Consider the following 25,086-nt stretch of genomic DNA (forward strand, 5'->3'; position numbering starts at 1 on the left):
AAAACTAGGATTCCACTGCTAAACTTTATTATAATTTAAGACTCCATAAGGTAAACCTGATAAGACCCTAAATTTAATTATTTGGGCATAACATCTTCTTAAATGATTGGCAGGATTAAAGTAATTTATAGATTCATCCACATCAGAACTGCGGAGACTATTAACTAACAATCTGGCTCAACAATCTCCTGAAGATAAAGAATTTGTATTCCCTTTTATTTATTTTATTATTTTATCTTGGTATGTGTATATTATGTGTAAGTGTGAGTCCAGACATGTGTGTTGCATTGTGGAGGTCAAAGGACAATCCTGGGGTTGGTCCTCTCCTTCTACCTTGTTTGGGGAAGGGTTTCTTGTTCACTGCTACATTCACCAAGCTAGCTGGCCCTATGAGCTGAGGATTCTCCTGTCTCCACCTCCTATTTTGCTTTAGGTTCTCAGTTGAATTATAAATGCATGCTACCATGTTGGCTTTACATGCATTCAGGGAGTCCAAACTCAGGTAATCACAAATGAACAGCTGGAACTTTATGCACCATCTCCTCAACTCTCTCCTTTGATTTTTTTAAAATTAAACTCATTTATTGATACATTTTATTTTTTGTGGTATGGGAGATTGAGCCCTGGACCTTGTACATGATGATTAAGTGTTCCAACACTCAATTCTATCCTCAGTTCTCTTGTCACCTTTTACTTTGAGACAAGATCTTACTGTTATCCAGTCTGACCCTGAACTCACTCTGTAGTCCAGGCAGACCTTGAACTTGTGTTCTTCCTGCCTCAGCCTCCAGAGATGCTGAGATGACAGGCCTGTGCCACTAAGCCCAGCACTTGTCCTCTTTGACATCAAGTAATAGAGACTATGAATATTAAATGACTCAGCCAAGGCCATATGGCTTTCAAGGTCACCCCCCTCCCTCAGCCACTTTTCCTCTACCCAAACAGATATCAAAGCTGACATCATGCTTAATCAAAAGATATTCAAGTGCAAGATAATTTACAATGATATCTCATTCCAGAATGCACTGTGTGCTTATTAAGGTAAATTAAATTTATGAAATAAAAATACAGAGCAAAACATTACATGTAGCTTCTTGGCTTCAACTTTAATTAGTGACTCATAGCTCCTAGACTGTGGCAACACATGATGTAAACATCAATATAAATAAATGGCTGTGTTGAGCAAAAGAAATGCATCCAGCTCAGTGTAAAATGCTTATTTCTTTCAGAACCATATTTCTGAGTAAAGGAATGGAATATAAACAAGCAAAATATAATGAAAGAAGGTTGGTGTGTTGGCAGGTTACAGGGAATGCTTTTACTCAGTCCTGAGTCGCTCACCCAGGGCACTGTCCCAGGTGATTTGTGCATCTGATGCAAGAAGGATACCATGGCCACCTGTGGGTAGCAAAGTCCTTGGACAGCCAGGCTCTGTGCAAATGCTTGCCTGCAACCCATCACAATAAAAAGCAACAACATTTGGGAGGAGTCAATGCAGCCCACATCTGATTCCTTCAGAACATCAGGTGGAGGAGGTGAGGCGAGGTTTCAGGGCTCATCACTGGCTTAAATCTCTCTGGTTACTTCTGTACAAATGCTGCTTTCTGGATAAAACAAGCCTTGGGAAGATGTGGTGGTCACGGAGACAAAAATATATTCCAAGAAGATGACTCATGTGCCAGACAAAAGCAATCACCGGGTGCTTTCTGGGTCCTCCAATTTGCTTGGAAATAAAGCAAAAATGTCCAGTCTCCAATTTTCTCCCCTCAATGTGCCTAAATCACTGAATCTGGAAAGCTGCACAGCAAATGCTGGCCTTGCCTGTCACACAATTGCTATTCTGGTGAGATCTGGCTCTTGTCCTTAAGAACACAATGGCTGTTCTAGTGTGATTTGACACCTGGCCATAGGAACTGCAGTTAGTTTCCGGTGTTTTTGGTCGGGGGTGGTGGGCTTAGATGTGTCACACACACTGGCTATTCTGGTGAGATATGGCACCAACCATAGGAAATACAATTAGATTCCAGCATCTTTGATCAGTTTCAAAACTGTCTGCAGAACTGTCTCCTGTGAGGGGCTGGCATCAACAAGGTGGCAGCCTGGGTTCTCCATGCGCAGGTAGGTCATTTCCACCCTGGGAATAGATAGAAGGAAAGAATCTGACTACTTGTCTACTCGCCTTTTCCTGAAACAGTGATTTTCCTACCTTGATACTGACAGCTTGAAGCAAGTCCTGTCTTGTTTATGCCATGCTGCACCCTCAGCAGCAGGCACTGCCCACAGAACAGGGGTAGTGTTTGGCTTAATAAATGGTGAGTCAGTAACAATGTTCTATCTAGCTTCTACTGATGACCTATTATCTACCAATCATTCTGCCCAGTTTTAGTTGGGGTGGGGGCTATCCTCAACCTCACCCACAGTTTGCTGAGAAGCCAGCTGAGGCTGAAAGGTAAACACGCAGGCTTCCCAATCTGCACCCAGAACATCTTCCTCAGAGCAAAGTCCTATGCACAGACCTGCTTCCACTGAAGACTACTCTAATCCTTCCGCAGATGAACACATACCTTCGCTGTCAGTAAGCCACTGTCCCCTTCCCTGTCAGCTCTCCAGATGCACACACGCCATGTGCTGCTCTCTGTGGAAGCGCTGCCATATGTGCTGGCAGTGGGGTCACCTGTTTCGCCCTGCTTGGCCATCACAGCATGGCACAGTGCCCATTCACTCTGTGCCTTGTTTTTTTTTTTTCTTTCACTTTGCTTTTCCTTTTTCCCTGTGTGTGTGTGATATGCATGTGTATGTGTATATATGTTTGCATGCATATGGGCACATATATGTATCTGTGTGTGCATATATGTGTATGGAGGCCAGAGGTTGACTTCAGGTGTCTTCTTTAACAGCTTTTCACTTTAATTATTGAGACATAATCTCTTGCTTGTATCCAAACCTCACTAATTTGGCTAGTCTAGCTAGCCTGATTACCCAGCATATCCTGACGGCACCTCCCAAGTGCTGGGATTACAGGAGGGACTCCACTCCCACTTGGCTTAACCTGAGAAGTGACCAACTGGAAGAGAGAAGGAGAGAAGGAAGAGGCACGGGTGGGCCTGGTTTTGTTGTTGTTGTTTTGAGGTAGGGTCTTGCACTAACCCATGCTGACCTGGAGTTCACTACGTATTCTCAGGATGGTCTTGACCTCACGGCACTCTTAGTACCTCTGCCTCCCAAGTGCTAAGATTAAAAGCACGTGCCTCCTAACCAGACAACTACCACTTAGTTGAACTTATGTCTCCATGCTTGCTTGGCAAGCTTTATTGATGAAGCCATCGCTCCAGGCCCTGTACCTTGGTTTTGTATTACTAAATCATACCTCCATTTTCTGTCCATAGTGAGGTTTAAATGAAGCAAAACAAGTGGCTTGTGTAGCATGGTATGTTTACATACACAAAGTTACTATCTTATTCCCTATGTCTGAACATGCCAGTGCTTTGGTTTACACAAGTCATAGAGAAAGCTGTGCTAGGGTGAGTCAACTCATCACAAGGCACGAAGACCACAAAGGCTTCTGTCATTAGGCATCAATTCTAATTAAAATGAACACTTCTCTCTTCAGCTTCAATAAGATCTTGGCTTTATTCCCAATTTGACTACTTAACAGTGATGGAAATGTAGCAAAGCACAAAATCCTTTGAGCCTCTGTTTTGTAAACTGTTGGGGTAAAAATTGGGGTAACATTTGCCTTGCACGGATGCCATAGGCTTACATTAGCACCATAAGGAAAATGCCTGACACATCGTGAACATCTAATGGGCAAAATTTACTCTGGTGGCTAACGAGATGGTTCAGTTGGTAAAGTACTTGCTTCACAAATATAAGGACCTGAGTTCAATCCTCAGCAACCACATAAATGTCATGCCTATAATTCCAGTGCTGGGGAAGTACAGACAGGTGTATCCCTAGATTCACTACCCAGATGGACTAGCCTAATTGGTGAGCTCCAGGCTAACGAGACTGTCTCAAAGGTGGTAGATAGTGTTCCTGAAGATAACATCTGAGGTTTTCCTCTGGCCTTCTCACCCATATGCATGCACTCATATACATGCAAACATGTACACACACACACACACACACACACACACACACACACACACACGAAGCAACTTACTCTGGTTTCATCTAGTGCTCTGTGCCCACTATATCATGACTGGTGAAACTGAGGCAGAGACACTGTTTCTCACTCAGGTTCCCACTGTTGCTGGTACAGCTGGCATTGGAAGTCTTATTGCATTGAAATGACATGACAACAAGCCCATAGACAGGGCTGGAGTGGCTTAGGAGACATTGCTTGTTGCACTTGAAACAAGGGGACTGCATCCTTCCCTCCACAATCCTAAAGCCAGTGCTGAACCTCGCTCACCTCTGTGCAGAGATGCCCACCACTCACTCACATCACCTTGGGGACACCTACTTCTGACGGAAGACATTGTTGGCCTCCAACTCAGCCTCCTCCTTGGTCTTCTCTAGGCCACGGCCCTGTAGCCTCTGTGCTCTCTCCTCAGGATCCACTGTGAGCAGCAGGACCTGATCAGGCTTGAGCAGATCTCCTGGCCACTGGTACACAGGGTGATGGGCAGGGGGCAGGTACTGCAGGCCCCCACTCACCTCGGTGGCAATGGCATAGGCAGCTGTGCTGTGCCAGTACCTGAAAAGGAAGGTGACAGTTGGTTAGCTCTTGTCTTGGGAAGAGTTCAAGGCAGCACCTAAAGCCAAGAAACCAGGCTGACTCTGCCAAAGGCTTCCCAGCATCTCACAAACAAAAATACATTTGAAGTTTTTAATGTTTAGAAAATTAGAATTAACAACATAATTAATGGGTGGAAAATTTTTGAGGTAGATTTTATTTATTAATTTATTTGAGAGAGAGAAAGAGGCAGACAGTGACAGAGAGAGAGAGAGAGAGAAAGAGAGAGAGAGAGAGGGAGAGAGAGAGAGAGAGAGAGAGAGAGAGAGAGAGAGAATGGGTGTGCCAGGCTCCTCCAGCCATTGCAAACGAACTCCAAATGCAAGTGCCCCTTGTGCCTATGGTTTACATGGGTCCTGGGGAATCGAACCAGGATCATTTGGCTTTGCAGGCAAACACCTTAACCGCTAAGCTATCTCTCCAGCCCAGGTGGATTATTTATTAAGCCACACTTACTCAAATAAAACTCCCATCTGTATTTACCCTAAAGTCTCCAAGTTAACAAAACACAGAGATATGTGCACATCCATATTTATTGCAGCACTATTTATAACAGCTAAGTAATGGATCCAACCTAGCAACAGAGGAGTGATATACACACACAATGTAATTTTTTTAGCCATAAGAACAAAGTTATAGATTTTGTAGGAAAAAGGATGCAACTAGAGATAATCACATTAAACAAATTAAGTCAGTCTATAGGAAAATAATTCCATGTTTTCTCTCATTTGTGGTTCCTATATTTTATATAACTACATGAAATTAAATATATATGGATAACATGAAAGTAGAAACAAACTATCTAGAGAAAAGGGGCAGTAACTAACAGGTAAAGGAATGAGAAAAGGGAGGATAATGGGAAGTGAGGAATAATAAGCTTAAAATATACAATCTACATGCAAGAAACTGGCCTCATGTTACACCACTTAACAAGATGAGTTTTAGATAAAATAAATAAATAAGGGCAAGAGAGATGGCTTAGCAGATAAGGCACTTGCCTGAAAAACCTAAGGACTCATGTTTGACTCTCCAGGTCCCACATAAGCCTGACACACAGTGAGGCAAGCAAGCAAGATCACACATGCGCACAAGATGATGCACGCATCTGGAGTAAGATTTCAGTGGTTAGAGGCCCTAGTGGGCCAATTCTCTCTCCCTCCCTCTCTCTCTCTCTCTCTCTCTCTCTCTCTCTCTCTCTCTCTCTCACACACATAAAAAAAAAATAAATAAATCTACATGCTTTCTTCAATGTGGCAATGAGGTAGGGGTGACAGATCTGCTTGAAAGAAAGTGTCTTTGCACTGGAACCCCGCCGGAAGGGACCCTACGTCTTCATCCTGACACACCTACTGCTGTGAAGATGGACGGAATTGCCACTTGGATTCATCACACTCACATCCAACAGGCAGATCCACTGGCTGAACCTGAGGACTATCAACCACAATGGAAACGCAGCACCCCACTCAAGCTTCAACTCAAATGCTCCTGATCCTGACTGTGCTCCTAACTGTATGTATTGTGGCAGTTACTCCCCACCAAGTTTATCATCTGACCTGGATAATAACCAACACTGCCATGGGAGAAATTCTTGCCCCACAGGGAACCTGGCTTCCTGATTTGATCTTCGACCTCCATCAACTAGTGGGTGACTCATGGGACTCTATGGTGAATCAGGAAATTTCTTATTTCTATGTATGCGCTGAGCACTTAGGGAAAGCAAGAATCAAAGGGGGCTGTGGGGGATCTGAAGCCTTCTACTGTGCTGGCTGGCAATGTGTGTCTACCGGAAGGGTATATTGAAACCCACCTACTAAGGGGGACCTTATCACCATGACACTGAACCAGACCAAGCACCAAAATGGACCATGTTACCTCCCTCCCTTGAAAAGAAATGAGACATGTGATTTCGTTTCTCTGAAGTGTATATTTAAAAAAAGGGAGACAGGTGTTCTGGGATAATGAAAAGACCTGGGGAATAAGACTGTATGTTACTGGGTATGATCCAGGTGCCTTATTTACTGTCCCATTTGTGACATTTCCCTATGCAGGCCTGGTAGGGGCAAGAACAGGCATTGCAGCACTCACCCTTCAAGGAAAACATCAAGTATAGACTTAGACATTCAGAGGCTGAATTACTCACTTAGACAAAAATGTAGATTCCTTAGCTAAGGTTATATTACGGAATAGACAGGGGTTAGACTTATTATTCCTCCAGCAAGGGGGACTATGTGTGGCCTTAAGGGAAGAATGTTGTTTTTATATCAACCATTCAGGTATAATTAGAAACTCAATGGTGAAGGTATGAGAGAATTTAGAAAAGAAAAAAAAAGATGATAGAGGATGGTTTAAGTCATGGTTCAGTCATTCCCCATGGTTAACTCTGCTGTCTGCTTTAGCAGGGCCATTACTTTTATTTTTGTTGCTAATCACAATAGGACCTTGCATTATTAATAGATGTTTTTGTTAGGGAACACATTAATACAGTACAGCTTATGGTTTTAAAATCACAGTATAATTCAATTGGGAGCCAAGATTGGCTCCTCATGGTACAAAGAGAGGGGGGAATTAAGGACTCAGGAACCAGATGGACGCCATGACAGGCTTCAGAGTCCTCAGTAGGCCTAAGTTTCTGTTTCCCAGCAAGATCTAAGTTTTTTATCTTCTGGTAAGGGTGGGTTTAACAGTTACTGGAAACTGACTATGCCATACATTCCTGTAGTCATAGATAAGTTCAATTCCCCTAGACCCAGCCTGCCAACTTTGCCCGTCAAAATCCTAAGCCAACCAGAAGAGTACAAGTGCAGTTTCTGTTTAAATCAACCAATCATGTACCCATCCCCTTCTTCTATGTTCAAATCCCTATAAAATCCCTACCCTGCCACTACTCGGGGCTCTTGCACAGATCCACTGTGTTGGTGAAGTCAAGAGACCAAGCTTAAGGCCAAATTAAAGCTTCTTGCCCTTGCAAAAAAAAAAAAAAAAAAGTGTCTTTATATTTTATACTGTTTCCTCGACAAATCAACTCTGGCAAATGCATGCCATTTCGTACACTCACAAAAGTGACACTGTCTATGAAATCCATATTCAGGGAACTGTAGGCTAAAACCGCCCTTGGCCCTTCCTGAGTGTCTAGTCATCTGACGACTCTGGTAAACAGTCAGTGGGAACCATCCTTCACAGTTCTGTGGTGGGAGGGGTATCATAAACACAATCAAAACTCAAGCCACTCCTCTATTTCTTGAGGCCCACCAGCTTTCACTGACTTCATGACAATGTTCTGTCTCCTTCTGAGACTGCGAATACCCTACAAACCTGGACCTGGTACTGACCCCACACCTTGCTCTGCAGCAAGAACAAAATTCCCTAGCAGTCCAAGCCCCTCCTCTGTTGTCAAGTTCAATCAAACTCCTATGTGGAACCCAGACTTCCTTCTTTGGCTTGCATACCCTGGAGGAGCTTCTCCTTGGGAACTCCAAATAATTGCAGCTGTGTCTCTTCTGTTTCCTTCATAGACAATGCATTCCTCCAGGGGAAATACTTTTCAGTTATCTTTGTAATACCAAACCTGAAAATTACATCTGGTACATAATAGGTATGCAATAAATAAGTGTTCCTTAAATCTCTGAAAAAGTATGTGCATGACATTGATTGACTTAGCTTATTCTGTTACTAGAGTCCTAGGACAGAGGCCCAACTCTGAGGATTGGGCCAAATAAAATTCAAGCACTGGCACCAAAGAGAATCAAAAGTGACTCTAATAAGCATTGCCATACCAGGAAGATAAGGAGACCACTGTCCTTTAGCTCTGCTTTGTGAGTATTTACCAAAACTCCAAGATTAAATATGGAAGGGATAAAAGTGTGAGGATACAAGAGATGCATAGCTAGTCAGTCTTGGTCAAAGTGTGGCCTATCTGACTGTTTTCTTAGTCTGGTCTGTGGGTATCTGGTCCCATGAGAAATGAGCTAAAAGTCAGAAGTTGTTTATACATCAGACATATGGTTCCTGAGTATGGTATGAAGTTCTGTGTCTGACCTAACATCTTTTAAACTTTTTGGTAAAAACTTTGGAATCCATGAACTTAGCAGACTCTTAGTTTCCCCAACCTGAAAGTTGGCAATGCAATTAGACAGCACCTAAGACTTATAGCAGAGATTTCTCTGAATTTCTGTAAGCTGCCTATCTGATTTTCCCACCAACGTATTTGGGGAAATGCCTTGGTTTATGACTTTTTAAAAAAATATGTGAAGACATCATGAAAACAAATGATCATAAATGTTGGTGGGGATGTGGAAAAAAAGGAACCCTTCTACACTGCTGGTGGGAATGCAATCTGGTCCAGCCATTGTGGAAAACAGTGTGGAGGTTCCTAAAATAGCTAAAGATTGATCTACCATATGACCCAGCTATAGCACTCCTAGGCATATATCCTAAGGACTCATCTCATTTCCTTAGAAGTACGTGCTCAACCATGTTTATTGCTGCTCAATGTATAATAGCTGGGAAATGGAACCAGCCTAGATGTCCCACAACTAATGAGTGGATAATGAAGATGGGACACATTTGTACAATGTAGTTCTACTCAGCGGTAAAGAAAAATGAAGTTATGAAATTTGCAGAAAAATGGCTAGACCTGGAAAGGATTATACTAAGTGAGGTAACCCAGGCACAGAAAGCCAAGCGCCACATGTTCTCTCTCATATGTGGATCCTAGCTACAGATGATTGGGCTTCTGCGTGACAATGAAAATACTTAGTAGCAGAGGCCAGTAAGTTAAAAAGGAGACATAAAGGGAAGAGAAAGGAAGGGAGGAGGATACTTAATAGGTTGATATTGTATATATGTAATTACAATGATTGTAATGGGGAGGTAATATGATGGAGAATGGAATTTCAAATGGGAAAGTGTGGGGTTGGGGAGGGAAGGAATTACCATGGGATATATTTTATAATCATGGAAAATGTTAATAAAAATTAAAAAATAAAAATAAAATTAAAAAATTAAAAAAAATATTTGAAGAGTTCATGCAACCACTTCCACAGTGGAACATGTCATAAAAGAAACCTGAATCTGTGCTCCTGGCCATGGTCACTCCTAGTTGGTTCAGAATAAACTATCTCTTATTCTTTTGGGAGTGAAAGCTTGTTTGGGTCCACAATGGTATAAACATATACAGAAACACTCACGTCCCTCCTTTGTATTTTCAAGCTAGCTGTTTCCAAATCCTCAATTTTCATAGGCTGAGGCTTGAGCTACCATCACAGTGGCATTCAGCTCACCAGCTCACTCAGCTATCTAAGCTTCATTTATTTCATCTCTTCAGAGAAATATAAAGGTCATTTCAATAACATCATCTCAAATCCCTCATCTGTAAAGGCTTAAAAAGTCTGGATCACATTGTTATCATAGGGCAACACCTAATTCTGGCTCCTCCCTGATGTAACATTATTGCAAAGTATGGTAACTCAATGCACACAATACTGAAAAGAACAAAGTCTTAAAATCTGTTTGGGACTTCACCAACCCTCATGGCTTTCATAGCCATTTGTCCCTGACAGTGTCTTCTGAGAACTTCAGGCCATGGGAGTCTGTCAGCTGCCTGGATTCTGCATGGACATCTTCCCTGACTCAGGTCCTTTCACCTTCCCTACTAAAGGCAATGCATCTCCCAATTCTAAGAAATCCATCAGGGACCCTGTTTTGCTTTTCTTAGCACCCATATTCTATGCCTTGAACACTCATTATGAATATGATATCTTAAATTACTGTCTTGTTTATTGTAACATGACCATTGATAAGAACAGACATTTTAAAATAATAGAGGAAGCCCTCACCTCCACCAGAGTCATGGTCACAAAGGACACTGTCTCTCACATTGCATATTTCAGCTTCATGAGGTTGTTGCCTAAAATGGATATCATTAATATCTTTAGACATGAACAAACCCACCCAGGCAACACATTAATGACTGCTCATTTCTTTTCCTCTGACAAGCAGCTACTATGTCTTTACAGAACTAAATTGCAGGTAATCCATAGGCACAAAGAGGAAAATTCAAGGGAAGAATTAGTGGCCCATTTTCTACACAACTTGTTGTTGGCAATCCTCCTGCTCTGAAATAATCATAGCCTTTGGCCATCAATTACAGACTCTTCCCACTATTTAGTATCTCAATCCTGCCATCAGAGAAACTGCATTCTATTAAATCCAGTAGGCTCTGCCCACTCATTACACGTAGCTTTTATAACAATGCTTTCCATGTTTAAGTGATTTGCTAATTTCAGACCACTTTCATCTGCAAAGACTCATTGGATACAGTGCCCCCTTGTCTTGGGTGTGTTATTATCAGGCAGAGAAAGGCTCATAAATATCCAGTACTTGGTAGATAGGAAGCCAAGAGACAACGGAAGTACTTGCCTCCACTCAGAGTGTAACTTCAGGACTTGGGAATAACCAAGGAACCATGCACCAGCAGGGAATGTTTTCCTTCCCCTTGAGCCCAGGTCATTGCATCAAAAATTGTATCAAATATAGCAATATGGGGCACTTTAACAATTGGCAAAAAAAATACCCAGCAAATATCTGGGAGATGGCTTAGTGAGTGAATACTTTTGTGCATGCATGAAAACCTGAGTTTGATTCCCTGAACCCACATGAAAGCAAGTTGTGGTGGTGTGAGCTTGTAATTCCAGTGCTGGGCAGGTGGATCTTTAAGTTTACTGGTTAGCTAGTCTAGCCCAACTGGTGAGCTCTAAGTTTAGTGTGAGATCCAGTCTCAAAGTAAGGTAGAGAGTGACTTTGGAAGATAGTCAATGTAAACGTCTATCCTACACATATACGTGCATGTGTACCTACACATAATGTGCCCATATACAAACAAACATGCATACACACAAATGAAAAACACACAAACACAAGCACATTATCCAACAAAACTGAATTCCTATCCTTCCCTGTGCATTTCAGGATTCCTTACAATGCTGAAGCACTGTCTTATCATGCCCCACATTAAAGCTATCTGCTTTCCATTGCAGCCTGGATCACAGCAACAGCCTGCAGGCCAAGTCTTACTGTCTCGTTCTTATCCTCACCACCATCACAATGCTTTATTCTCCACAGACTAGCACCAAAATAATCTCATGGGATTGTTCAGATATGCATAAAAGTATATGAAAAAAGTATTATTTCAATAAATGAATAAAAATTCTGTTTCAAGACTTGACAAGGAATCCTTTAATGACACAGTTTTCCACTACGAGCAGCCCAGGAATCCACATAGTCCAAGGCTAAGAGTCACAAAACTCCACCCTCTTTCTGTAAAGAAGGAAGGAGTCAGTACAATGTTTTGATCAATGCAGAAACTTTTGGCCACATCAATGAAAGCTGACTGTATTTGGACCCCGATGACCCTGGCATTCTATACTGGGAATCTATGCCATAGAATGTGTACCAAAGGTGTGTCAAGGTTACATGAATGAACCTGATGACTCTCAGAAAAGCAGTGTCAGGTGCAAGTAACACTTAACATGGAGTTGGGTTTATTGATAGTTCAAGAATGAGCAAAACTACCCATGGCAAATGACAGATGGGGCAGTAGCTTCCACTGAAGAGGAGAAGGGGCAGTGACTGAGTAGAGAATGAGCTGGGATATATGAGGTGCAGCAAGGCTCCCATTCTTGACCAGGGTACACATAGATGTATTTTCTTAAAATTCCTTGAGATTGATATTTCTGGTTAATGCTCATCTAAATATGTCATGTTTCTATGCAATCCCCATAAGCAGGGAAAGTTGCAAAGAGAACTATCAGATCATCCCTGGAGTGATGCGCAATACAACCTCACTGCACCTACAGACCCTCCTGACAGCCTGTCCCTTGTCCTCTGTACCAGAAGACAGCTCGCTTGAAGCTGGTCCTTAGCACCCCTTCATCTCCCCACACATGATAGTGTCATTGTTGCACATGTATTCTACTGATAGCCTTTCTGCAACTTCCTTTGTTCAATCGTGTTGCAGTCAGGTTTGCATTGCTGGCAGAAATCACCCGACCAAGAGCAGCTTTTGGGAAAAAAAGGGGGGGGTATTTTGTCTTACAGACTCGAGGGGAAGCTCCATAATGGCAAGAGAAAACAATGGCATGAGCAGAGGGTGGACATCACCTCCTGGCCAACATCAAATGGAAAACAGGAACAAGGAGAGTGTGCCAAACACTGGCAAGGGTACACTGGCTATAATACCCATAAGCCCATCCCCAACAATACACTGCCTCCAGGAGGCATTAATTCCCAAATTTCCATCAGCTGGGAATCTAGCATTCAACACAGCTTATTTTATGGGGGACACCTGAATCAAACCACCACAAATCATGATTATTTGTAATATGCACATTAATGCATTACTGTTGCATATATTGCCCTGTGCCGTGTGATGACACAAATATGCCAGTGAAGCAAGGACGATGATTCAGTGTAGAAGGTGCTTGCCACAGAAACATGAAGGCATGAGTTTCAATCCCCAGCATCAGTGTAAAATGCTGGGCATAGCAGTGCAGGCCTAATGACAGCCCCGGAGAGTCAGAGACAAGAGGATCCCCAGAGCTTTATGGCTATCTAGTGTAGCTCAGTTGGTGAGTTCTGAGTTCAATGAGAGACCCTGTTTTAAAAAGATAAGGAGAAGTGATAGAAGACATCTTTCAAGTTGACACTCACATGCTCCCATGCACATATGAGCATGCATATGCATATACCCATACCATATATGTATATGTACATGTATATGTATATGTCAGGATTTAGCCCTTTCCCTGTAGATGGCTTTTGGTTATTGAGTTTCTCAACACCATGAACAAAAGTGGGATGAATGGGTGAATGTTTCTGCAGTGGGAGAGAGAAAGCTTCTCCATCCCTACATCTGAACCTGTTCTGCAAGTACTGCCAGCATCTGTCCTCATTAGGCCCAGGGAATTCTACTTAGTTTTCACCAGCCTGGTGTCAGCAAAATGGACATTCACTGTGGTAATGTCCAGATCGCTGGGTCATGACCATTTTAAGCTCAGGTATCTTGCTTGCCATATGACTTGTTCTTTTTTTTTTTTTTCTGTTGTATTTTAAAGCTATTTGTATGTGCAGAATTTTGTGCCACTTCTTATCTACAATGTCTCAATAGTTCTACACTGCCCTCCTTCTCAAGACCTATGAGTCTTACTGCCTCGCCCTTGTCCCTTTCTTGTCATTCATCTAGAACACAATCTTCATCCACTGGACTTCTGGCACACTGGCCTCCCTGTAAATATTCTTTCTGCCTCAGGCTTTGCTTATGAGAATGATCCTTCACTCCACAAGGCTTTCATAATCCTTGGAATTCTCATCTTGGCTCTTTTGACTGGAGTTCAGGTGAGTGGTGACGTTTTCGACAGCTCTCTGAGTCATATCTGCTGGGAGTTTAGCCATTTTAGCACATGCCCTTGGCATATCCTATTCAGAGAGTTTTCCTTCTCTGATATTATTTTGCATATTTTTTCACTTGTCTCCTTTCACAGTGGTCAGCTTGCTCTCTTCAAGCAAGGCATTTTCTACCTCAGTTGTTGTTGACACCCCTCTCTTGAGGATGGTCTTTGGCATACATTAGCTGCCCACAAAATGCTCAAACAACAACAAATGAACCACTGAAAGTACAGAGTCATGAAATAGGCCTTTTCATTAATGCCCCCAATTTGTCTCTTCATGCTCAATCACCTTTGCATGTCACTTGCCCTTTCTAAGATGTCTCTCTTTTTATTTCTTATTTTTTCAAAACAGGGGCTCACTTCAGCCGAGGTGGATATGGAATTCTATAGCTCAGGCTGGACTTAAACCTTGTGATCTCCTACTTCAGCTTCCCAAGTGCTGAGATTAAAGACATGAGCCTTCACATCATCTTAAGATCTATGTTTCTTAACAATAAATTGGAGATAAAATTAATATCCATCTACCCAAGTTACTACTCCAGGTATTAGTATAACTTATGTAACATTGTAACAATCTCAACAAAATGACACAGGTACTTAGTAAACCATAGACAGTATTCCTATCATAATCATAAAACAGTTCCACTTAATAAACACAACTGTGTACTTACATGTGTGTATATACACACAAAGAGACACATGCTTATGTATTAGGGAAAAAGCATCTCACTACCCACCTGTCAACAATCACAGGAGACTTGGCTGATTCTCTAGCTATTTCAGAAGCTACCAGGTAATTGCCCAAAGAATAGAAAGCTCTTCGAATGATAGTTGGTTCAGCGTCAAAAATTTTCCTCCACTGGCCAATGCAAGAGGGTGGTGACTGTAAAAGCGCAGCCTGGAGAGACTCCGACACTGACTGGGTCACTGTGGTTTTCCCTGCAGGTCACATACAAAACAAAGCATAACTTAGCCACAGCCAACAGAGCATCTCCAAAGGTTAGCGTTAACCTAGAATGAGTAAAACATGTTTTTCATTCAGTAATGAAAAGGAAGTGATTACATAATGTGATTCTTTATAGAAAGCTGCAGACCCAAGGGGATATATGATTCCTCTGTCTGCTAAGGGAAAAGAACTCAGTCCTCTGGTTTATGAAGTAAAGGTAGACTCTGACTCAGGGCTCCTTTTATGTTCTGCCTTTGTTTCTGGGCAACTTCTGCTCACCCTCACCATGCCTCCCACATTTTGGACAGTCCCTTCCTACTCCACCTGTACCTGATAGATCTTGAGGACCAAGGCAACCCTGGTTTCCCTGTAGTTCTCTTCACCCCACCTCCCTTCCAGACACCATCACATCCTTCTTCATTTCTATTCAAGGTTGTCCTGCTCCTTCCACCCTATTTCCACACCCACTCAACTCCTCTGCAAAGTCCATCTCCCCATCCCCACTCCTGTTTGTGCCACTCTGGATATGGCCTTCTGAGCGCCTATGTTTGGCTTTAGAGTTCAAATTCCTCTTCAAGGGTATAGTTCAGCTTTGCCTCATCTTTTGACCCTTTCTTTCCATAGTCTTGGATGTTGCACCAACCAGAGCCACTCCCAGGCTACTGCCTGTAGCCCAAGCTGGGTATTGATAAAATGCTATCTACTCTAGGCAGACACTGTGCTCCAGCTTCTCTGAGTTCATCTGTTTACATTTAATGTCATTTTTCCCAGTCATATTCATCACTTAAAGTACCAAGTCTGTATTACCACTGTTCACTTAGTTTGTCTTGGACTGCCCAGATGGATTAATACACTGAGATGGATCCTAACAGTACTGAGAAATACTGCTATGTCTCAATGTATGTTGTGAGCATACAGACAACATACGGCAGTATTTAATTTAGTCACTGATCACCAGTGAAAGTAACAAATTCACCCAAACTTACCTTGTCAATGGGCCTGGAGCAAAATCTAAATATGACAAAAGGAATTGTTCCTTTCCCTGCTCCATGATATTTTTATGAATTTTGCACACATGCATATGCATGTTGAAATTAAATGTTTGTATGATTTATTATCCTAAAGAATTTGAAGTAGTTCTAAGTACAAAAAATGAGTAAAATTCACTTTAAAGGATCAGTGCTATTAAAATTCTCTGGGGTGAGAAACCACTCTAACTAGCCCTTGGCTCAGTATTGAGTCCTGGTCACCTGAAGTCCAAGGACACATCCTTTCTCAATGAGCCACTCAGATGGAAGCAAGAGAGTGGACACTACCCATCTTTGCCAGTTCAACAGTTCTAGTTGTGAGAAAAGGGCCCCTGTGTGGAAAGGAACTTTCTTACAGTATTAAGGTAACAGTCTGGGGCTGGGAATATAGTTCAATGATATAGTGTTTACCTAGCATGTAAGAAGCCCTGGATTCATCACTAGAACCATTTTTTAAAAATCACAGCAGTCTGCACTTCTTGGAGTAACACAGGAAAAGTAACTTATGTGGCCCCTGAGCTAATGTCCCCCAGCATCATCCCTCGGCTTGCATGCTCTGTTGTTGTTGCATGGACACATCCAGGTTCTCTGTCACCTCAAGCAGCTCAGAAGGAATTCCTCCATTTCCTTATTCTTTCACATTTTACTCCCAAAGAGCCTCTGCCCTGCCTATGACTCATGGGCATACATGGGTGGTCCAAATCTCACACCGCTGCCCAGGCCGGTTTCATCAACCAGCCTGTTGTTACAACACAGCTTGGGATCAGCTCCGCCTTGCACTTTATACTCCATGCCTCCTTCAGTGGTCAGGCTTACTATCCTTCCCCTGTCCCACTAGAGCAGAGCCCACTGCAGGATGCACTTACCCCTCCTTGAGTCCCAGGACGTGCCACATACAGTACCTTAACATGGTAGAGGCAGACACAGGCTCTGCATAAAGTATTGTATTGCAGTGACTATATCTGCCATCAGTTAGTGGCATTGCCTATAACTATGCGGTAATATACTCTTACCAGTGGCATCCAGTCCTTCGATGGCAACTACTTTGAACTTTCCTTTTTGGACCTGCTTTGGACACTGGTCGATCAGGTCAAGCACCTTCTGGGCTTCCGGAATAAAGGATGTACACTACAAAACAACATCTACACATGAGCAAAGAAACTGAGGCTTCTTAGAACTATCTCAAACTTGCCAAAGACAACACTGCCCAGTCCAACTTCCCAAGACAAAACAGAGGATTGCATCCCAGTGCAACAGCTACAGTGGAGTTTGGAATTTGGAGCAGGATACTCCTGTGAGAAGTAAGCTACCTTGCAGGTTCTTGTGTGTGTGCTCACATGTGCATTGCATGTGTGCATGCATGTGTGTGTGTGAAGGGGTAGGTACACATGAGGAGGTCAGAAGAAAACTTACTCCTCATTTGAGGCAGGGCTTCTCACTCTGAGTCTTCCTCTGCTGTTGTTCTTTCTCCCAGGAAATTCTCTTGTCTCTGCCTCCCATCTTGCTGTCAGTGTGGCACCTGACTAACAGCCCTTTCCATAGAGTCTGGGGAGGATTGAACTCAGGATTGAGTGGCAAACACTTAATCCACTGAGCCATCTCCCCAGCCCATGCCCTGCAGGCTCTGACCAGAGAATTCTGTATCTGCTCCATGCCCTCTCCCAATAGCTCAGGGAGCTGAGAAAAGGCCCGAAGCTGGCCAAGAAGCATCACCACATCACAGGAAACCCAGGAGGTCTGGCTGTGGCTACGTACCACCTCATCCCACACCCCAGCAACTCCATGTGAGGCCTCCTCTCACTCATGCATATGCTCTTTACGAGCAAGGCAAGATTCCAAGTGCCTTGTAAGTATTATGTTGTCTAATCTCCATGATAACTTTGGGAAAATGGATCTTTTGTTATTACCCCCATTTTATGAATTAAGGAAACTGAGGAAGTTTGTTGGAGAAATTTACCTGAAGTGTACAATTAATAAATGTCAGGGACTGGATTTGTTCCAAGAGGTTGTGCAGCACTATCCCATCACTGGAAAAATAATGTAAGATCCACAGGGCAACTGCCCTACTTGGCTGCCTCAGACATGGCCAATTGCCAAAAACAACCTGCAAGCCTTTTCCTTGAGAGTCTATTAGAACCATATGTCCTTGATCAGTGGTGCATTTACAGATAAAGGACACAACACAAACACTTGAGTGGTTGAGGCACTGTACAAGGTCCACAAGCCAGTCAGAGGGACACTACTGAACTCTAACTTTCTTATACCCCGAAGCTCATGTGATTTCCTCTGCACCCCAAGATGCCTGAATAATGACTGTTGCCTAGCAACATGACCATTCCCAGTGGCCTCATCACTTCTCCTGCAGGACTTCCAGAATGTATTTATGGTAGTCAGTGTTGGGATGCACTCCCCATCAGGCTGAACATTCTGTGTCCCTTGCACACAAAATGTTCAACACTATATTGCAGTGTTGTAATATAGAGCCTGAAGTTTGCCTTCATGAAGTGACTTGTAAATAAGAATAAACAGAGACTGCAGAGAAGTCAAGACAAACCGGTAACACATCTGCAAAGGCTCAAGGACTGTTTGTGGAAGAAGAGGAGGGAGCCTGTAAGTCACAAGGTGGGAAGAATCACCCTGAGACACAACTCCTCCCAGACACAGAGACCCTAATTACCCCACAATGAACAGAAATAACACTATTGAGGAAGGCCTTCAGGGAAATGGGAACAGGGAAACAACCTATGTTAAAAATAATTATTAATAAAAAATAAAATACATTTTTAAAAGTTGAGGTCTCCAAAGGCATAGGGAGATGCCACAGTTGTTAAAAGGCTTATGCCTTAAAAGTCAAGTCAGTTCTCTGGTGTCCAATGTAAACCATACACCTAGTAGCTCAGGCATCTGTGATCTCAAGGCACCCATGACAATGGGAGGCAGAGCCAGGAGAACCTCGAGGGCCAGCTAGTCTGCTGTTTGTTTGCAGCAAGAGACCCTGTCTCAAAGAAGACAGAAGAGCAAAGACACCTTGAGGATGTCCTCCGACCTCCACCACCCACCCTACCCTGCCTCATCGAACGAACACACACAGAGAGAGAGAGAAAGGGAGAGAGAGAGAATGAGAATGAAAAACTTACAAAGAATAAAAAGCTCTTACAGGTCAGCCTTCCCCAGAGCAAACTGTTTAGTGGAGGCTTGGTGTTGAGGGAAGAACCCTTTTATGGGGGGCGGGGGGCGTGAGGTAGAGTCTCACTCTAGCCCAGGCTGACCTGGAATTCAATATGTAGTCTTAGAGTAGCCTTGAACTCACAGTGATCCTGATACCTCTGCCTCCCGAGTGAGTGCTGGAATTAAAGGCGTGCGCCACCAAGGCCGGCTGGACAGAACTCATTTTGCTAATGTTTAGTTTTTAATTTATTTATGAACAGTTTTTATACATGTATAAAATATATTTTGATCATAATCCCCTCCCGTTCATTACTTTCTCTTCTCAGCCACCTCCCACTGAACTCCTTTCTTCTTCCCAACTCACATACAAAGGAAGAATCTTAAAAGACATCTAAGTAGAAGAGATAAAGAACTCTTACCACCTCCAATACAGCCCGGGCAGAATCTCGGTCTGGGAAGACCACGGAGTTGGGCAGGTCGGGTAGCATAGGGTGCAGCAGGGGCTCCCGAGTGGGCTCGACGCACGCGCAGTCCACCTGCACCTGCGCGCCCTCCTGCAGCCCCCAGAGGCGCTGCCTCAGGGTTCCTTGCGAGTCTACCTCGAACTCACCCAGGTGCAGGCGCAGGGTCTCCGGGCAGGTGCCCAGAAGGCCCAGCAGAGCGCGCCGAGTGTCCGGGTCGTCGTGGGGGTCGCGCAGCAGAAAGCCGTGCTGCACACAGCCAGCCTGGCTGCCAGGAGCGTAGCCCAGCAGCCTGCGCATCTGGCACCGCTGGAAAGGGTCCCGGCGCAGCTGGTGCAGCAAGCGCTGGTGCAGCCGGGCCGCCCGGACCCTCGGCCCGCAGCCGCCCCCCGAGGCCACTGGCACGCAGAGCGAGTAGCTGCGCCCCGGGGGCCCGAGCAGCGCGCCCAGCCGCGGGTCCTGGTCGCCGGGGCTCTGGGAGCCCAGGGCAAAGTGAGTCAGGGTGTGGTCGGGCATCTCTACTGCGAAGCGGCGCAGCCCGGCCATGGCCCGGTGGACAGCCCCGCGCCGCGCGCACAGCTGTCTCGAGAGTCGCGGGAGCAGCAGCCGGGCGCACGGGCCGCCCGCCAAGGCCATCGGCGTGGCGAAGGCCTCGCCCTCGGTTACGACTCGGAAGCGAAACTGGCGCGGATCCGCGGGACAGAGGAGGCTACGGGAAACGAAAGTGAAGGCCGCGGGCGGCTGAGGCTTCTCGCGGGTCGCCAGAGCCGCGCCAGAAACTCGGTGCGCGAGGAAAGGCTCGTCCAGGCCCGCCGCCCCACCAGCGCTGCGGCTCCAGGCCTGTGCCAGAGGCGGGGGTGCGGCAGGAGTCAGCCCGCCCGCAGGCAGGCTGTCTGCAGGGGCATGTGACCCAAGACAAAGCTTTGATTTCCCTGGTTGCTTAAGCCTGACTCTCGAGGGTGCAAGCAGCATGAGGACGGTGATGATCGAGGGACCAAAAGGTCTCGTCCCTGAGAAATCCCTCACTACACTTCTCGCCCACTCCTGACTTGGAGATCTTGCAGATGCCTGGCCAACCAGTTCCATGGCTTCAACTGTCCACAGACCATTCACTTATCTGGGCTTCCTTTCAGCTTTTTCTTTTGCATGTAAAGTATGTTTTCTTGTTCTTTAAAATGGTTCAGGGTTTGGTTTGAAATCAGGCTGCACACCTTTCATCAGTCTGACATCTCTCACCATGTAAAACTGGCTTAAGCTAGCAATACTTCACCAAACGCAAAAGAAAAAAAAAGTTTCAATTTTGAGAAAAAAGTCCAGTTCTGAGAACAATAAACATTAGACTAATTTAAGGAAGCACGCTTCACTTGTTCCAGTCAGTCACGTGGGAATCTACTTCCAACCGAGATGTGTGTCCCAGATCACTATCTGGAAAAATTGCTGATCATCCTACCTCTGCCTTTGATTCCAGCCAGAGGCAGGAGGATTATTATTGTGAATTCGAAAGCCTAAGACAACATAGTGAATTCCAGGTCAGCCTGGGCTAGTGTGAGACCCTAACTTAAACCCCCCCACAAGAAAAACGGGGAGAGGGGGCTGGAGAGATGGCTTAGTGTGGTGGTTTGATTCAGGTGTCCCCCATAAACTTAGGTGTTCTGAATGCTAGCTCCCCAGCTGATGGAGATTTGGGAATTAATGCCTCCTGGAGGGAGTGTATTGTTGGGGGCGGGCTTATGGGCTTTATAGCCAGTTTCCCCATGCCAGTGTTTGGCACACCCTCCTGTTGCTGTGTTCCACCTTACCTTGGCCAGGGGGTGATGTCCACCCTCTGCTCATGCCATCGTTTTTCCCTGCCATCGTGGAGCTTCCCCTCGAGCCTGTAAGCCAAAATAAATCTCTTTTTCCCAGAAGCTGCTCTTGGTTGGGTGATTTCTACCAGCAATGCGAACCGGACTGCAACACTTAGCCTTTAAGGCACTTGCCTGTGAAGCCTAAAGACCCAGGTTCAATTTCCCCAGAACCCATGTAAGCCAAATGCATGGTGGCACATGAACCTGGAGTTTGTAGTGACTGTAGGCCCTGGTGGACCCATTCTTTCCCTCTTTCTTTCTCTCATAAATAATTTTTTAAACTGCTTTTATATTTTAAAAAAATGTTCCCTGCATTCATTCGTCCTGCAGCATAATGGCTTATGTCCACCACAACCCCAGTATTGGGACCTCTAGTCACACAGGCATTTTATTTAGTTACTAATGTACTTAAAGGATCCCCAGAAAGCCAGGCCTGGTGTCACAGATAACAATAATCTTGATTGGTTCGTGAAGAAACTAAGAGACAGTTCTGTGAAGTCATGTCCAGGAAGGATTAACTGAAGTGATTAGACCTTCCCCAAGAATAGACAGGCATCCTAGCTCTAGGCAGAATGAGGTCCAACGAGAACGCTTGCTTGCCTGCCTTCCTTTCAGTTCATCTGTCCTTTGTTGCTGCTGTCAGTATCCTACAGGGCCCAGCTTCTTCAGACTTCCCACCTGGACCAAAGAGCAGCAGCTTCAGGAACCCTTCAGCACCTGATTGGGACTACTGAGGCATCCAGCCTCCTAATCTGAAATAGCTACTGCAGTTTTAAGCTTCTTCAGCACTCGGTCATTTTAGGACTACTAAGCCTGTACTCTGTAAGCCAATCTAATAAATCCCCTGACATAACATATTTTAATGTATATTCATCCTACGTGTTCTGTTCCTGTAGAGAACCCTGACTAACACACACATACACACACACACACACACACACACGGGTTGGGGAAAGGAAACCGAAACATTTCAAGAAACTACAGCCGCTCTCATCTGGAAGCACTCTGATAATCCTTTTACTTATTTTAAAATAACATACAGTTTTAACTCTGGACCCAGAATGATGGCAAAAGAAGCCAAAGGTTTAAATATGTTTCTAATACAACCAACAAAGTTTGCAATGCACAATGGATTCCACAAACTCAATAATAAAATGTTTAAAATTGGGCAAGGATTGTGTATTCAAATGGCTATGAAGCATATAAAAAGATGTTAATGACACCCATCATCAGGCTGGCGGGGAGATGGCTCAGTGGATAAAGAGCTTGCTGCATAAGGGTGAGGACCTGAGTTCAGAGCCCCAGCCTCCATGTAAAAGGCAGGCATAGCAACATGTGTCTGTCGTCCCAGCACTGGGGAAGTGCTAGTCTAGCCAGATCAGTGAGCTTTAAGTTCAGTGTGAGACTCTGTCTCAAAAAGTTATGTGGACAGCAACTGAAGAAAACATCAAATGTCCACCTCTGGTCTCCACATGCATGTACACATATGTATGCCTACACGTGTGAACATGCATATACTCACAGATGCACACTACATGCATATAAAATTTTAAAATAAAGTAAATGGCTGGAGAGACAGTTTGGTTGTTAAGGTGCTTGCCTGCTAAACCTAAGGACCCAGGATTTTCCCCAGTACTCACGTAAGCCAGATGCACAAAGTGGCGCATGCCTCTGGAGTTCATTTGCAGTGGCTAAAGACCCTGTTGCACCCATTCTTTCTCTCTCTATCTGCCTCTCTCAAATAAATAAATAAATATTTTTTAAAAATAAAAAGAACATGGTGGTTGTGACTAAGTAATCCCACAATGCAACACAGCTCTGCAGGTGGGCAATGTCCATTGAAATACATGGAGTATGCCAGGAATGTCCAGGTCCTAAGGAAAAGTTCCTGGTTTCAAAAAAAAAAAAAAAATGATGGTGACTTTCCCACTATCTTATTGTATTGTAGTCCATTAAACATGAAACTTCCCAGGAGTAGATGTCAAGTAGGGGTGGCCTTAACCTCCACCTAGGCCCTTATCTTTCTTGAGCAGTTGGGAAATTTTCATCACCAGCCTTTGAAAGCCATGACTTAGAGGTTCCTGTTCCCCAAAAGGTTGCCATCTTCTCCCAGTCATAGGACTCTATCAACCACCAGACTATGCAGATGGGAAGTTGTAAAAAGGTAATGTGGAGATTGTATCAGAAGCTATTATGGTCAAGGCAGACCTTAAGGTTTGGAGAATAGAAGGCCTGTAAAATTGCCAAAAAGTCAGTTCCACATGTTTTAGGTATCTCTGGTGGTCTTTTGGACCCTGCGCTGCCCTATACCTTAAGACAACTGCTGTAGATAAATCAGTAAGTTCTGAAAAAAAGCCTACAGCTCAGAGCTCTACTTTTGTGGGGATGGGGAAAGAGAGGTGGGGGAAAACAATTTCAAAGACTATCAAAGTGATGGTAACTTTCTTTACAATGGGAACTTTGACATATATGTTCTATATTATTTATTTTATTACCTGATAAGAAGCCACTTAAAGGAGGGCAGATTTGTTTTGGTTCACAGTTGAAGAGTATGTAGCCCATCATGGTCAGGAGAGCAGATAACCAAAGTATGATATAGATAGTCTCATTGGAGTCAGAGAGATGAAGGCTGGTAAGAATCAGGTCTTCCTCCTTGATTTCTGTTTATTCAGTTTGTACACAGGCTATGGGGTGACACCATCCACATTTAGAGTGCCTTCCCTCCTCATTTTAACTTTTCTGGAAACACCTTCATAGAAATGCTTAGAAGAGGGTTTCCATGGTGATTCTAAATCCAGTCAGGTTGACAATGAAGTTGAACTATCCTATCCCACAGTTACATCAACATTCATCTTTGCTGACATTTTTACCTGGTACATTTGTAAGGGACTCTCAATAAGCACTTACTGAAGGAAAGAAAGATGGAAAGAGGAAAGGAAAGATAAATGCATGCCTGAACACATGAATAAATGAAATGATGAATGAATAAAAGGAACTAGCCTGAATAAAGAAGTCTTAAGAAGATAAAGTAACATGATAATAATTATCAATTATTAAGCAGCATTTAAACTTTTTTATTTATTTATTGGAGAGAGAGGCAGCTTAGATAGATAAATGATAGATAGATAGATAGATAGATAGATGATATAGAGAAAATGGGCATACCAGGGCCTCCAGTCAATGCAAACTCCAGATGCATGTGCCACCCTGTACATCTGTCTTATGGGGGTACTGGGGAATTGAACCTGGGTCCTTGGGCTTTATAGGCAACTGTGTTAACGGCAAAGCCATCTATCCATCCTAGCAGTGTTTAACCTTTAATCCAAATGTTTCCTCCCTTTGTGACATAAGTTTCCTGCGCTGGAACATGAGTAGGCACACAAAGTACAGCACAAAGCCTGGCCCACTCCCCAGAGACATGCTAGGTACTTTTCTTTATTCAGACCCTAGATAAA

General features: G+C 44.0%; 1 protein-coding gene across 1 annotated transcript; it reads right to left on the minus strand.

Annotated features, from left to right (window-relative positions):
* Positions 1 to 1,087: 1,087 nt before the first annotated feature.
* Cmpk2 (cytidine/uridine monophosphate kinase 2) lies at positions 1,088 to 20,420 on the minus strand. Its single transcript, XM_004656534.2, has 5 exons — positions 19,743 to 20,420; positions 17,169 to 17,283; positions 14,919 to 15,120; positions 4,466 to 4,699; positions 1,088 to 2,134 (listed from the first exon to the last, which is right to left on the minus strand). The coding sequence occupies exons 1-5, from the start codon at positions 20,418 to 20,420 to the stop codon at positions 2,017 to 2,019; spliced, it is 1,347 nt and encodes a 448-aa protein (XP_004656591.1). The 3' UTR covers positions 1,088 to 2,016.
* Between the last annotated feature and the right edge of the window lie 4,666 nt (positions 20,421 to 25,086).

The sequence above is a fragment of the Jaculus jaculus genome, chromosome 2 (assembly GCF_020740685.1).
Source record: "Jaculus jaculus isolate mJacJac1 chromosome 2, mJacJac1.mat.Y.cur, whole genome shotgun sequence".
Taxonomy (NCBI): Eukaryota; Metazoa; Chordata; class Mammalia; order Rodentia; family Dipodidae; genus Jaculus; species Jaculus jaculus.

Coding starts and splice junctions, on each gene's coding strand:
- Cmpk2 (XM_004656534.2), bottom strand. CDS start 20,420: ATGGCCTTGGCGGGCGGCCCGTGCGCCCGGCTGCTGCTCCCGCGACTC. Junction 4,700..14,918: donor TCTCCTGTGATTGTTGACAG/GTGGGTAGTGAG, acceptor CTTCCTTTTCAG/GTACTGGCACAGCACAGCTG. Junction 2,135..4,465: donor AACAATGTCTTCCGTCAGAA/GTAGGTGTCCCC, acceptor ATCTATTCCCAG/GGTGGAAATGACCTACCTGC.